This window comes from Symphalangus syndactylus, chromosome 1, assembly GCF_028878055.3.
Source record: "Symphalangus syndactylus isolate Jambi chromosome 1, NHGRI_mSymSyn1-v2.1_pri, whole genome shotgun sequence".
NCBI classification, from domain to species: Eukaryota; Metazoa; Chordata; class Mammalia; order Primates; family Hylobatidae; genus Symphalangus; species Symphalangus syndactylus.
The window spans coordinates 99,831,431-99,844,624 of record NC_072423.2 but is presented as its reverse complement, the minus strand read 5'-3'; the positions used below and the strand labels follow the sequence as shown (position 1 = coordinate 99,844,624).

The following is a 13,194-nucleotide window of genomic DNA, read 5'->3' as shown; positions in this document are numbered from 1 at the left end:
TCACTGCTCCATTGCATCTCTGCAGCATTGCACTCTTGCACCTGGCATCATGGCACCATTGAGCCACTGCACCATGGCATGGTTGTTCCACCACATGCACACCATTGCACCATGGCACCATGACATCATTGCACCATGGCACTACGACGTCACTGCACCATGGCACCATGAGGTCATTGCAGCATGGCACCATTATGTCACTGCAGCACAGTACCACAACGTCATTGCAGCACAGCACCATGGTGTCATTGCAGCATGGCACCATTATGTCACTGCAGCACAGCACCATGACGTCACTGCACCATGGCACCATGACATCACTGCACCGTGGCACCATGGCCTCATTGCAGCATGGCACCATTATGTCACTGCAGCATGGCACCATGACGTCATTGCACCGTGGCACCATGATGCCACTGCACCATGGCACCATGGCCTCATTGCAGCATGGCACCATTATGTCACTGCAGCACAGCACCATTGCACTGAGGCCATCCTTCCTACCTGCCGCTCCCAGCCAATGACTGAGGATGGCAGTGACACCAAGGCAAGTCAAGCCCATTTTCGGGAAACCCAGCACTCCTGTAATAATTGAGCCTGGCTCAAGAGCTCTCCAACAACCTTGCAAAGCCTTCCCTTAGACGGCATGGTGGCTAAGGTCACCCACCCAATCTGCTTCCCTGTTTCCTGCACCCAGGCTCAGACTTGGACAGCAGCCTGTTGTCTCTTCTATCTTTGTCCTGCTGTCTCCCCATTGTCCCCGACGTGTGCGTATTCCCTAATCACATCCTTGCACCTTTCATTCCATCCTGGTGTCTGTTTCTCAGTGGACCCAGATGAACACATGGGCCATCAAGTAAAATCACCTCTGAATGACGGAACAGATAGCTTAATCTGCCATGAAAGTAGCCAGGTTTATCTTCCTAAAAAATAACATAAGTTGAATTACATCACAGACCCTTTTCCGGTCAACCTTCCGAAGCAAATGTGGAAGCAGTGACGATCCCTCCTACCACGATGTCAGCTAATGGAATGCATTCCTGCCAGTGGGCTTAATCGATTTGATCCTCTAGCAGCACCGTGGCATTCCTGGTGCATCTCCCCTCACCTCTCCTTCCTCAGCAGCATCTCTCCTTGCTGTCCCCAGTTTCCTCATCTACGAAGTGGACAGGACAAATGTCCTAGGAACGACTCCTTGGGCACACTCTTACCTTGCAGGTAGTTTGCTAAAACCTCTTAGTGGCCGTTTCTGAAATAGCTCACAGGGCTCGGGGAGGTCGTGGATGCCGGTGCTGTGACTTGGAGTCTCCCACGAAGGCCACTGTGGCCTCCCAGCCACTGCTCACTGGGTCTCCACAAATGAAAGCCAGCTGCAGGGGAGTCCAACCCCAGTCACCCCTAGAAGCTGATCTGTCCTGGCCTGTGTCTTTCAGAACGTATTGGTGGGGATGGAAGAGGAAGACTGGTTCATTGGGGAGGAGGTTCAGAAAAAACGAGGGAAACTCAACGTGCAATATCCCATTTCTCGGGCAATGACAACCAACTGGGACAACATGGAGAAGGTGGGCACAGCTTCTGCCAGGCAGGACGGGTTCATAGGCCTCCCTAGCTAGGTCCAGCTATGAGACAGGGGTGCAGGCCTTCCTAACACAGACGCTGCTGTGAGGGCTGAGGGGGATGATGGATAAAAAGTCCTCAGTCCTGGCCGGGCGTAGTGGCTCATGCCTGTAATTCCAGCACTTTGGGAGGCCGAGGCAGGTGGACAGATTGAGTGCAGGAGTTTGAGTCCAACCTGGGAAACATAGTGAGAATCCATGTCTACAAAAAATTAAAAAATAATCTGGCTGTGGTGGTGTGCCACTGTAGTCCCGGCTACTGGGGAGGCTGAGGTGGGAGGATTGCTTGAGCCTGGGAGGTGGAGGCTGCAGTGAGCTGTGATTGCAACCCTGTGCTCCAGCTTGGGCAACAGAAGGAGACCCTGTCTCAAAGCAGACAAACAAATGGCAAAAAAGTCTTCAGTCCCAAACAGTAAGAAGTGTAAGTATGTTGAACTTGCAGCTCCCTCATTTAGTAACTGAGGTTCTGGCTAGGACCTCCATGTGCATTTGGACAGGCCGTGCACTGCCTTAGAGGATGTACCTGTTAGTTACTATGTCCCTGTCCCAGCCACAGACAAGGCGGCTTCAACAGCAGGAATTCATTGCCTCACCATCCTGGAGGCTGGAAGTCCAAGGTCAAGGTGTGGGCCGAGCTGGTTCCTTGCAGGGCCGTGCTGGAGCCTGTGTCCTGGGCCTTTCCCCTGGTGGCTGTCAGTCTTTGGCTCCCCTTGGCTCACAGATGTGTCACCCCGATGTCTGCCTTCAGGTTCACGTGGCATTCTCTGTGTCTGTGTCCACATTTCCTCCTTCCTATGGGATTGGGGACCCAGCCTCCTCTTAAGTGATGGCATCTGCAACAACCCTGTTTCCAAATAAGGTCCCATTCAGATGTACGGGGGCTAAGACTTCAAAATATGAATTTTGGGGAGACACAATTCAACTTATCACAATGTTCTAATGCTGGCTTCACACATTAGCCCCAAATGCAGAGGCTGAAAATGCCAATGGTCATCTCTCGCAGTTTTGTGCGTCAGGAATCTGGGAGTGACTCCTCAGGCTGGTTCTGGCTCGGGGTCTCAAGTGGCTGCCACAGCTCAGGGGCTGTGTCAGCTGCAGGCTTGACTGGGGATGGAGGAGCCCCTTCCAAGGCGGCAGTATCAGGTGGCCACGGGGTGCTTCCTCTGCATGGGGGTCTCCCCCCAGGGCTGCTCGATGTCCTGCCAGCCTGGCGGTTGGCTTCCCCCACGGGGAACTATGGAAAAGGCCAAGGTGGAGGCACCAGGCCACCGTAGCACAGCCCGGGCCGTTGCACTGTTACTTCTGCCACATTCTGTTGGTCACAAGCCAGTCCTGATTCCATGTGGGAGAGGTCTGCACAGGGCGTGACTTCCAGGGGCTGAGGGCCATGGGGCCATCTTGGCGGGGGCAGTGGGAGCACCATTCACAAGCATTTTCTCCTGCATAGCTGTGGCTGTGGCTCCTGGTGTGACAGGGAATGCAGAAACATGGGCAACGTAAACAGGTCTTGGAAAGCACGGCTTCAGCTATGGGCCCCAGGGGCCCCCGCCCTCTGCTGCCTTGTTGGGGGCTCACCTGCCTGAGGGAGCCCAAGGTGCTGGCTCTTGCGTGGCTTCAGGGGTCCTGGCTCCTGGCTTCACCATCTTCCCTGAATTGCCAGCATCACTCAGTGACCCTCCTCTGTGCCCACGCCTCCCACCGCCTCCCTCTCATCACCCCGCCCCATCTTCAGGAGACTCTTCCAAGCTCATGTCTGGCTGTGTCCCTTTCCTACCTCAGGCTGGTCATCTGTGGATGGGCCACACCTGCAGCTGACGCTTGGCTCTTGCTCTTTCACGGGGATTGTGGCCTCATGCTTCCAGGTTCTGTGCCTGTCTGCAAGAGGCCACCCCTTTACACTGCCCTCCCTCAGGGGCACATCCCCCCACAGGGACAGGCAGCCGACTCACACCTGATAACCAACCATGGTGTACTGAGCCCCTACTGTACCGGGTGTGAGGGGCTGAATTGTGTCCCCCAACATTTACACGTGAAACCCTATCCTCCAATGCCTCAGAGTGTGACTGTGCTTGGAGATAGCGGCTTTAAAGCAGCAAGTAGGTTAAGAAGAGATCATTAGGGTGGGCCCTAATTTGGTGTGATTGGGGCCTTATCAGAAGAGGAAGTTAGATGCAGACACACAGCAGGGGACCCTGTGAGGACGCCACCAGAAGAAGACAGTGCCTGCAAGCCGAGGAGAGAGGCCTCGGGAGGAACCAGCCCTGTGGCACCTTCACCTGGGACTCCAGCCTCCAGAATGGGAGACAATGAGTGTCTGTGGTACGAGGTGCCTGTCTCTGGGGCTTTGTGATGGCAGCCGTGGGACATGAATGCACCAGACTTCTCGGCAAGGCCACCATTTCACTGTCACACTCCTCTGTGAGGCAGGGAACATTTCCTGTTTTGAGGATGAGGAATGAGGTTCAACAGAGTCAGGTCCCTTGTCCAGGGCTGGCCTGGTGTGCGGTGGAGCTTCCGTTCATGCTGGGCTTACACCTACACTCTCTCCCTGTGCAGCATCCACCCGTCTGAGTCCCAGTCTATGTCACACCCTTGAAGTCCTGGTGGTGGTATCTGACCCTATCAGACCACGAGATGCTCTAGCCAAGCTCTGGGCCTCACTGATCTCAGCCCCACGTCCTAGCCCCAGGCATGGTGACCGAGTGAAGGTTCTGCGTCTTGCTGAAGCCACGCTGTCCCCCTGCTGCTCCCTGAGATCAGGATGCCCTCTCTGTCACTCAGCCATCGCAAGTGCTATTTACAATGCTGCTTTGACAGCTGGGTGCAGTGGCTCACACCTGTAATCCCAGCATTTTTGGAGGCTGAGGTGGGTGCATCACCCGAGGTCAGGAGTTCAAGACCAGCCTGGCCAACATGGCAAAACCCTGTCTCTACTGAAAATACAAAAATTAGCTGGACATGGTGGCGTGCGCCTGTAGTCCCAGCTACTCGGGAGGCTGAGGCAGGAGAATCACTCGAACCGGGGAGGTGGAGGTTGCAGTGAGCCGAGATCGTGCCACTACACTCCAGCCTGGGCGACAGAGCGAGACTCTGTCTCAGAACAATAGAAATAGTAAAATAAAAATAAAACACTGCTTTGTCAAACATATAACATAAAATAAGATAATATAAAATAATAAAACCTAAAGCCCTGCCTGGTCCTGCAGCCAGGCCCTGCCCCGTTTGCAGAAGCCTGGCCTTGGCTCCAGAAAGCTGCTGCCTCTGCATCCCATCTCCTCCCAGATTTGGCATCACTCCTTCTACCAGGTGCTCCACGTCGCCCCAGAGCAGCACCCCATGTTGGTGACGGAGCCGCCTTTGAACCCAACACCCAGCAAAGAGAAAGTCACACAGGTACCGGGGCCAGCAGTGGTGAGGGCCTCAGGGGCTCAACATCTGGTCTCCCCTGAGTGGGGGGCAACCTCGGCCTCACTTGCTCCTTGCTTGGCAAGAGGAGGACGCTGGTCAGGGGACTCCCCTCGACACTCATGCCAAGGTGCTGGCCAGGGGCTGGGCACTGCATACACATGACTTCAGGCAGGCCCTCCAACCAGCCGTGGGGCAGTAGACCATCCTCCCCTTTGTACATATGAATAGCCTGCGGCAGCAGGGAGCTTAAGCAATTTGGCTAAGTTCATGCTGAGTGTCGCTGGCGGTCTTGCCTAGACCCCGGTGGTCTCATCCTGCAACTCCACTCTCAGCCACAATTCAGTTGTCCTAGGTGCAGGTCTGACTCCGGCCTCTGATTCTGGTTTAAAAGCTCCCGGGTCTCTTCTCTGAGCTTCCTCTTGGGCCTGCTCACCAGGCAGGAGGCACTGGTGTGTGACAGGGTGGCCCTGATGGGGCTGGGCAGTGGGGCCTGGCAGGGGCCTGGGCTGGAGAAGAGACGAAGGTGTGGCACTCTCTTTAAGGCTGGGGTGGGGACTGCAGGGCTGCGGCTGGCCACCACGTTCCCATCACATCATTAGCTGCTCCTAATGAGGACATCTGTGAGCTCATTAAGCAAGCTGCACAGGTCCATCACCTGGCCCAGAGTCCCTGGAGCCCAGCGGTGTCTCCCGCAGTGAGCTGTGACCCACAGACAGGCGCAGGGCTTGAGGCGCCACCTGCTCACTACAGAGGCACACGCAGCGGCCCAGAAATGGCAGCTCCATCCGTCACCGTGCAGGCATGAGCTGCTGCCTCATTTAAGACAAAGCCCTGAGCGGACCCTTCAGTCCTCCTCGGCTTGTGGACAGGTGGATCACAGGAGTGGGCCACAGCTGGGCTGCTTGGTCGGGGCGCAGCAGGCTGCCACTTTCAGACTGTTGAGTGTCCGTGAGGCAGTGGGGAGCTGGAGAAGGAGCCGGACGGCCCTCTCCGCAGGGGACATCTCGCTCCCCAGCGGGGGCGGCAAAGTTCTCTGGAGACACAGAACGGTGGGATGAGCGTAGACATGGAGAGGGATTCAGGATGAGGGCCTGGCTCACACAGTGACGGAGGCTGGCAAGTTCCAAGTTCTGCCATTGGGAAGCTGGAGCCCCAGGAGGGCCCGTGCTGTGGCTCCAGTCTGGAGGCCGGCAGGCTCTAGACCCGAAGAGCCAACGTTCACTCCGAGTCTGAGGGCAGGAAAGGGTTGGCGTCTGGGTGCAGGCAGTCGAGCCAGAGGGGCTACCTCTTACTCCGTCCTTTTGATCAAATCAGGTCTGCAACTGATTGGATGAGGCCCACCCACACCCAGGAGGGCCCTCTGCTTTACACAGCCCCGATCCACGTGTTGGTCTCACTGAGAGACACCCCACAGACACACACTGAAGAACACTTGGCGAAATCCCAGGTGCCCCGTGGCCCAGTTTGGTTGGCCTGTGGGATAAGCCAGGACTCCAGCCGTGGGGTTGGCGTCCAGCCTGCCTCTGCAGCTTCCCACCCGCTGCGTGCACTGCCTGCCTTTCTGCCCTGGTCCTCTCCAAATTCACCCTCTAACTGTATCAGGGACCCAGCAGGAAGTCAAAGGTACACTCACGTGGGGCATGTTTAGTGAGAGTGTCATAAAGAGATTATACACAAAGGTGAGCGTGAGTTTTAGAAAAAAGCCCCATGAGAGGGTGCAGTATCCGGGGGTGTCCTGGGGCAGCTGCTACCACCCCTAAGCCTGAAAGAGCAGTGGATGGTTATCAGTTCCCAGGGAGGGCTATCGCCCAGGCGCTGTGGCCTTCAGAAGAGGGACCCAGCAGGGAGGGAGCTGGGACATCAGCAAGCCCTCCCCCTCCCCTCCCTGGATCTCCTTCTGGAGCCCTGTGGGCAGAACCTGATGGGCAACCCAAGAAAGATGAGCCCAGGGCAGACATCACGAGGAAGGCGGGGGCTTCTGCAGGCCACAGGCAACCGCCAGCCCACCCGCATGGGGCTTTGCCTCACTGTGGGCAAAGGGATATTTCTACATCTGTGGGCCCTGCTTTGAACTCTCCATCCTGCGCCCCGCCCCAGCAGGCCTCAAAAAATCCCCGCAAAGACAAAAGCCAGCCTCAGCTCCTGCGGGCCTGCTGTGGGGCCAGAAGGTTACAGAGCTCGCATGGTCTTCAGGGTCCTTCCCTGTGGTCTGATTCCCATTTTACAGATAAGAAAACTGAGGCCTGGGACCAGCAAGTGATGGCATTTGCAGAATGCTCAGTATACACTAAGCACTGTGGCATGGGCTTTATGGGTGTTAACTCATGTTGTCCTCAGCGCCATCCCCAGGGAGGTATCACCACTCTCCTTCTGATGAGGAAACTGAGGCACAGTGAGGAGCAGTCATCTCCCAAGGTCACACATGCTGGAAGAGCGAGGCCTAGAACCCAGGGGTCCCGCTGCCAGGCCAGGCCCTTCCCTGAACTCTGGGCTGCTCCCAGTGTCCACACCCCAACACTTCACACCCTGGGGCCACTGTGCACCTGTCCTAATCACCCTGAGCCAGGTACCAGACATCGATGGACAGCCCCTATGCCCAGGACCCCATCTGCAGGGAGTCCGCAATCTAATCCAAGTCTCCTCACAGTCCTAAGAGGTGGCTAGGATGGGTGTGAGCCCATTTTACAGACTGGGAAACTGAGAGTGTCCCGGAGCTCATTAGAGCAAAGCTGGGATAAGGAGGAATGTGTTTCTGTGCCCGTGGTCTGGGTCTCTCTTGGGTTGTGTGGGGAACAAAGTGCCTCTTGCAGGCGGGACTCATGTTGCCTGGGTAGTTAAGGGGAAGCCCACCTCCTCCTCATCTGCAGGCCTGGCTGCCAGGGGTGGCTGATGTTTCTCCCTAGGTGCTGTTTGAGACTTTCAACATACCTGCCCTGTATTTAGCTAACCAAGGAGTCCTTTCTCTGTATGCCTCTGGCCAGACCTCCGGTGAGTAGTCCTGTGGGAGCCCCATACCCTCCCCCTCCCTCCGGCTGAGACGCTCACCACTGTGCACAGCCCACTCCCTCCCTGACCAGTAACGAAAGACAAAGACCCACACAGCTCGCACTCTCCAGCCCCTTTCATCCCTCCTGGTTAAACGATTTGCTCCCAGGTTTTAACAGTTTACTTTACTCACTTTTTTTTCTTAATAGCTTTCTTGAGGTGTAATTGATATACAATAAACTGCATGTGTTTAAAGTGTACAATTTGCTAAGTTTTAACACATGGGTCTATTCTTGAAGCCTTCAGAACCAAGATAATGAATGTATCTATCATCCCTAATCTTTTCCCTGGCACCACACACTCTGCCCCTCCAGTCTGTCCCCAGACAGCCACCAGCTGCCTTGGAGTCTGCATTTTCTAGAATTTTGTATGAATGGACCAGGAGGTCAGCACTCTTTTTGGGTTTCTTTTTTTTTTTTTTTTTTCACGCAGCGTAATTACTTGAAGATTTATCCTCGTGTGTGGGTTGAGAGTTCATGTCTTCTGATTGCTGGATAGTAGCCCATCATATGAATACGTTGTACTTTATCCACTTGTGAACGAATATTTGAGTTGTCAGTTTGGGGCTATTGTAAATAAAGCTGCTATGGGCCAGGTGCGGTGGCTCACGCCTGTAATCCCAGCACTTTGGGAGGCTGAGGAGCGCGGATCACGAGGTCAGGAGATCAAGACCATCCTGGCTAACACGGTGAAACCCTGTCTATACTAAAAGTACAAAAAATTAGCCAGGCATGGTGGCGGGCGCCTGTAGTCCCAGCTACTCGGGAGGCTGAGGCACGAGAATGGCGTGAACCTGGGAGGCAGAGCTTGCAGTGAGCCCAGATCACGCCACTGCACTCCAGCCTGAGTGACAGCACAAGACTCCGTCTCAAAAAAAAACAAAAAACGAAAAACAAAAAAGCTGCTATGGGCATTTGCGTACAGTATAAGTACTGTACAAGTATTATTTGTCAATTCAAACAATAAAAGGAAAAGATCCCTGGTATGATTTTTCCTCTTTTACCTTTCGGACCACTGCTGTGAAACCTGCATGTGTGGCGTCATAAGAAAACTTGTGGGCCACCATCCACAACAGCCAGCCCTTTGGTTCCTCCTTGTACACTCACCTTTGGGGGAAGAAAGCTGGCTCCTCAGAATCTTTGTCTTCTCCTCCGTTAGCTCCCCTCTGCCTTCTCTCCCTGCAGATGTAACAATTGTACGGGATGTCATTGGCCCTGCATTATGATGCCAACATGTTCTCTTGTCTAGGCATGACTGTTGAATCTGGAGAGGGAATGACACACTTCCTGCCCATCGCTGATGGTTGTCCTTTGCATCAGTCAACCTTCCAGGTGGACATAGCTGGCCAGGACCTAACCTTGTACCTCCTGCAACTGTTGAAAGACAATGGGCAATTATTGGTGGGCACAGGTAGGAAATTGCTATTCTTGGCTGGGTAAACTAGTCTCTGGGGTATAATAGCCTTCTTTGCTAGCTCAACCTACAGCCCTCAGTGTGTAAAGCTAAGACTACTTGACCATCATTCGAGTTCTAAAAACAACTTTATTTATATTTAGGGACATTTAGTGGATTGTTGATGATGATAAGGGTAATGATAATGATGATAATGATTATGGTGGTGGCGATGATGGTGATAGTGATGGTGACCATGATGGTGATGGTCATATTGTGATTGATGGTGATAATGTTGATGGTAGTGATGGTGATGGTGATGATGGTGATGGTCATATGGTAATTGGTGGTGATGGTGATGATGATGGTGGTGATGATGGTGATGCTGACAATGATGGTGATGGTGATGATGATGGGTGATGATGGTGACGGTGATGATGATGGTTATAGTAATGGTAACAATGATTGTGATGATGGTGGTGGTGGTGGTAATGATGGTGATGGTGATGATAGTTATGATGACAATTGTTAAGATGATGATGAGCTAAGCTTTATAGAGAACTTATCCATTGCAAAGCACCGGGCCAAGTAAACATCTCACATGCATTTTCTCATTGCTTCTCACTGTAACCCTATGAGAGGGAACAATTATTTCTATTATAAGAGGAAGATGCAGCCAGGTTCAATGTCTCACGTCTGTAATCCCAGCAATTTGGGAGGCTGGGGTGGGAGGACGACTTGAGCCTAGGAGTTTGCGATCAGCCTGGGCAACGTGGCAAGACCCAGTCTCTACAAAAAGATTAAAAAATTAGCAGGGTGTGGTGATGAGCAACCTGTAGTCCCAGCTACTTAGGAGGCTGAGGCAAGAGGACACTTGAGCCCAGGAGTCAGAGGTTATAGTGAGCTATGATGACACTACTGCATGCCAGCCTGGGTAACAGAGCAAAGCAACACCCTGTCTCTTAAAAAAAAAATAGGAAGAGGCCTAGGAAGGTTATTAGAAGATTTGCCCAACATTCCATAAATGATAAATGGTATAGCAGCTGGGATATGAACCCAAGGCTCCAGGCAAGGTGCCTGTCCTTCTCTGCCCCCAGTTCCTGGACTAGATTCCCAGCCTGTATAACCTGCATGACACCCATTCCCAGTGAGCCTACAATCTTGCATCCCAGGGTCTTCCTTGCAGACCAAGAGGTCTGTGTCAAAAGTGATGCAAAGCATGGAACCTTAAAGAATAACAGCAATTAGAGGGAAAGTGAGAAGGATTGCAGGGCAAAGTCATAGCATGTTATTGATGCGTCACACCTGGTGAGCTCTTGGTGAGCATCATTGCCTCTCATCCTTCCAACAGTCCTGCGAATGACCATTTATCCCATTCTTGCAGATAAGGAAAGGGAAGGTTTAAGAGGTTAATGAAGTTGCCTAAAGCCAGGCATTGGGTCAATGGCAGAGATGGGATTTGAACCCAAATTTGCCCCACCAAAGCCCCAACTACATGAAGAAAGGAACAAATATCAGGAGAGTGCAGCCTCCCAGGAGCCAAGGAAAGAAGAGAGTGATTGACAACCTCAGCTGCCAAGAGAAAGAGGTCAGGAAAGAACCAAAGAGTGTCCTCAGGTTTTCGGACCTAGGAGTACAGAACAGACCCAGGCAACAGCAGGTTAGGTGGAGCGAGTGAAGGTAGAAGGCAGACGTCAGGGTGTTGAAGAGCACGTGACATTTCCAGGTGGGCGGTGCAGAATTCCCCTGATCCAACTCAAAAAGAGTGATAGAAAAAGTGTAAAACCATAAGCAAGAAGACACAGCTGGGTTTAAAGCCTGTTGTCAGCCATGCAGAAAGAGAAGAAGTGTATGTAACCTTGCAGATATTTCTGGGTGGGGACTTTGATCCACTGTGGGCAATTCTCCAGAGAAGAGGGCAGCTGTGAGCAGGTGGCAGCTGTGAGCAGGTGGCAGCTGGGGGATGGGGCACCAACTGCACTGCTCATAGCAGTGGATAAGAAAGTCAGGTTTGCTTTTCCAGCTCCCCCCAACCCTCCTCCAAACATACACCATATGTAGAAGGAGATCAACTTCTGAAACGCTAAAATTTCCTAATCCCTTTTATCTTAGTTCAAGACATACTTATTCTACTCTTCCACAAACTCAGGCTCAATGCATGGCACAAACAAGAGCGCCAGGAGTGTGAGATGGAAATAGAAATGACAGCTCCAGTGGTGCAGCTTCAACCTCACCAAAGGCGCTTCTGTGAACTCATCTCATTTTCATGCCTTTTTCTGTTTGGCACTTTTCCTTTGTCCCACAGGGGATCGAGAGTACATCCGGGACATGAAGGAGAAATGCTGCTATGTGGCTTTGGACTTTGACAAGGAAAAGATGAAAACCGATTCACCATCCTGCCAACGGAAATATCAGCTGCCTGACGGCCAAGAGATCACCGTCGGGCAGGAGAGCTTCTTCTGCCCCGAGGTGCTCTTCCAGACAAAACTCATAGGTGAATCTGCAGGAAGGGGACAGAAATTAGCCTGGACATGAGCAAGTGAACACCCTGTAAGAAAGAAGGGGCCAGGCGTGGTGCCTCACGCCTGTAATCCCAGCACTTTGGGAAGCTGAGGCGGGTGGATCACCTGAGGTCAGGAGTTTAAGACCAGCCTGGCCAACATGATGAAATCCCGTCTCTACTAAAAATACAAAAATTAGCCAGGCAGGGTGGCACATTGCCTGTAGTCCCAGCTACTCAGCAGGCTGAGGCAGGGAAATCACTTGAACCTGGGAGGTGGGGGTTGCAGTGAGCCGAGATCACACCACTGCACTCCAGCCTGGGCAACAGAGTGAGACTCCATCTGAAAAAAGGAAAGAAAGAAGGAAAGGAAGGAAGGAAGGAAGGAAGGAAGGAAGGAAGGAAGGGAGGGAGGGAGGGAGGGAGGGAAGGAAGGAAGGAAGGAGGGGAGGGAGGGAGGGAGGGAGGGAGGGAGGGAGGGAGGAAGGAAGTAGGGCTGCCAGGAGGGGGTCTGGTTTGAGTAGCAAATAGGCACGCTGTTTCAAAATCTCCTCCGACACCAGCTAACACTCACTAGGCACTTACAGTCTGCCTGTCACTTCACTGACCATTGTATGTGTTAGATCCTTGAATCCACCCCCAAACCCACCTCTGTAAAATTATCCCATTTTACAGAGAAGGAAACTTACCAAAAAGGTCTTCTCTTTCATAATGTATGGTTTGTACTCTGCCTGCTTACAAAATAATCTGAAATATACAAATCAAGACAATTTAAGACAGACATGTAATCACTCTGGATTTGGAGGGAGCTTTACAAATGTGGCTGATCTAGAGACTTTGAGTTAGCATGGAGCTGCCTAAATGCTCCAGCTGGTACATTTGTCCTGGTGGAATGGGAAAAATGACAGAGGGTGAAATCCCTACTGATGGGGAAGATGGAATCTCCCTGGTCAACATGGAAAAGCAGGTATTCCCCAGAGTCCAATTCTTCATTTGTCACCTTCATAAAGGACAAAGGGGAATTAAGGGTGGGGAAGTAACCATTTCCCCAGGATGAGGACCCAGTGAGTACCTGGCACTTAGAATCTTCTGTAAGTTAGTTGGTTTATCTCTGTGTTCCCCTGTTCAATTGTGCAGGGGATGACCTGGTCACGTGCACCACCAATGTGAAGTAGAGAAGAAATTGAGGTTCTTCACCCACAGTGGGGAAGTTCTCCCCGGGGTCTGGCTGGG

At 52.7% G+C, this 13,194-nt stretch overlaps 1 protein-coding gene across 8 annotated transcripts in view; it reads left to right on the top strand.

Annotated features, from left to right (window-relative positions):
- Positions 1 to 13,194, top strand: part of LOC129490581 (actin) — a 39,092-nt gene that overhangs the window by 20,827 nt on the left and 5,071 nt on the right. For 3 of the 8 annotated variants that reach the window (XM_063645032.1, XM_055294466.2, XM_055294459.2), the window contains 5 exons: positions 1,434 to 1,562; positions 4,899 to 5,009; positions 7,928 to 8,012; positions 9,318 to 9,479; positions 11,767 to 11,955. In XM_063645032.1, coding sequence (XP_063501102.1) covers positions 1,449 to 1,562; positions 4,899 to 5,009; positions 7,928 to 8,012; positions 9,318 to 9,479; positions 11,767 to 11,955 — 661 coding nt within the window. In that variant the 5' untranslated portion in view covers positions 1,434 to 1,448. Of the gene's footprint in view, positions 1 to 1,125; positions 1,219 to 1,433; positions 1,563 to 4,898; positions 5,010 to 7,927; positions 8,013 to 9,317; positions 9,480 to 11,766; positions 11,956 to 13,194 lie in introns of those variants that run through there. The other 5 variants (XM_055294484.2, XM_055294482.2, XM_055294476.2 and 2 more) reach the window with 4 other exon arrangements.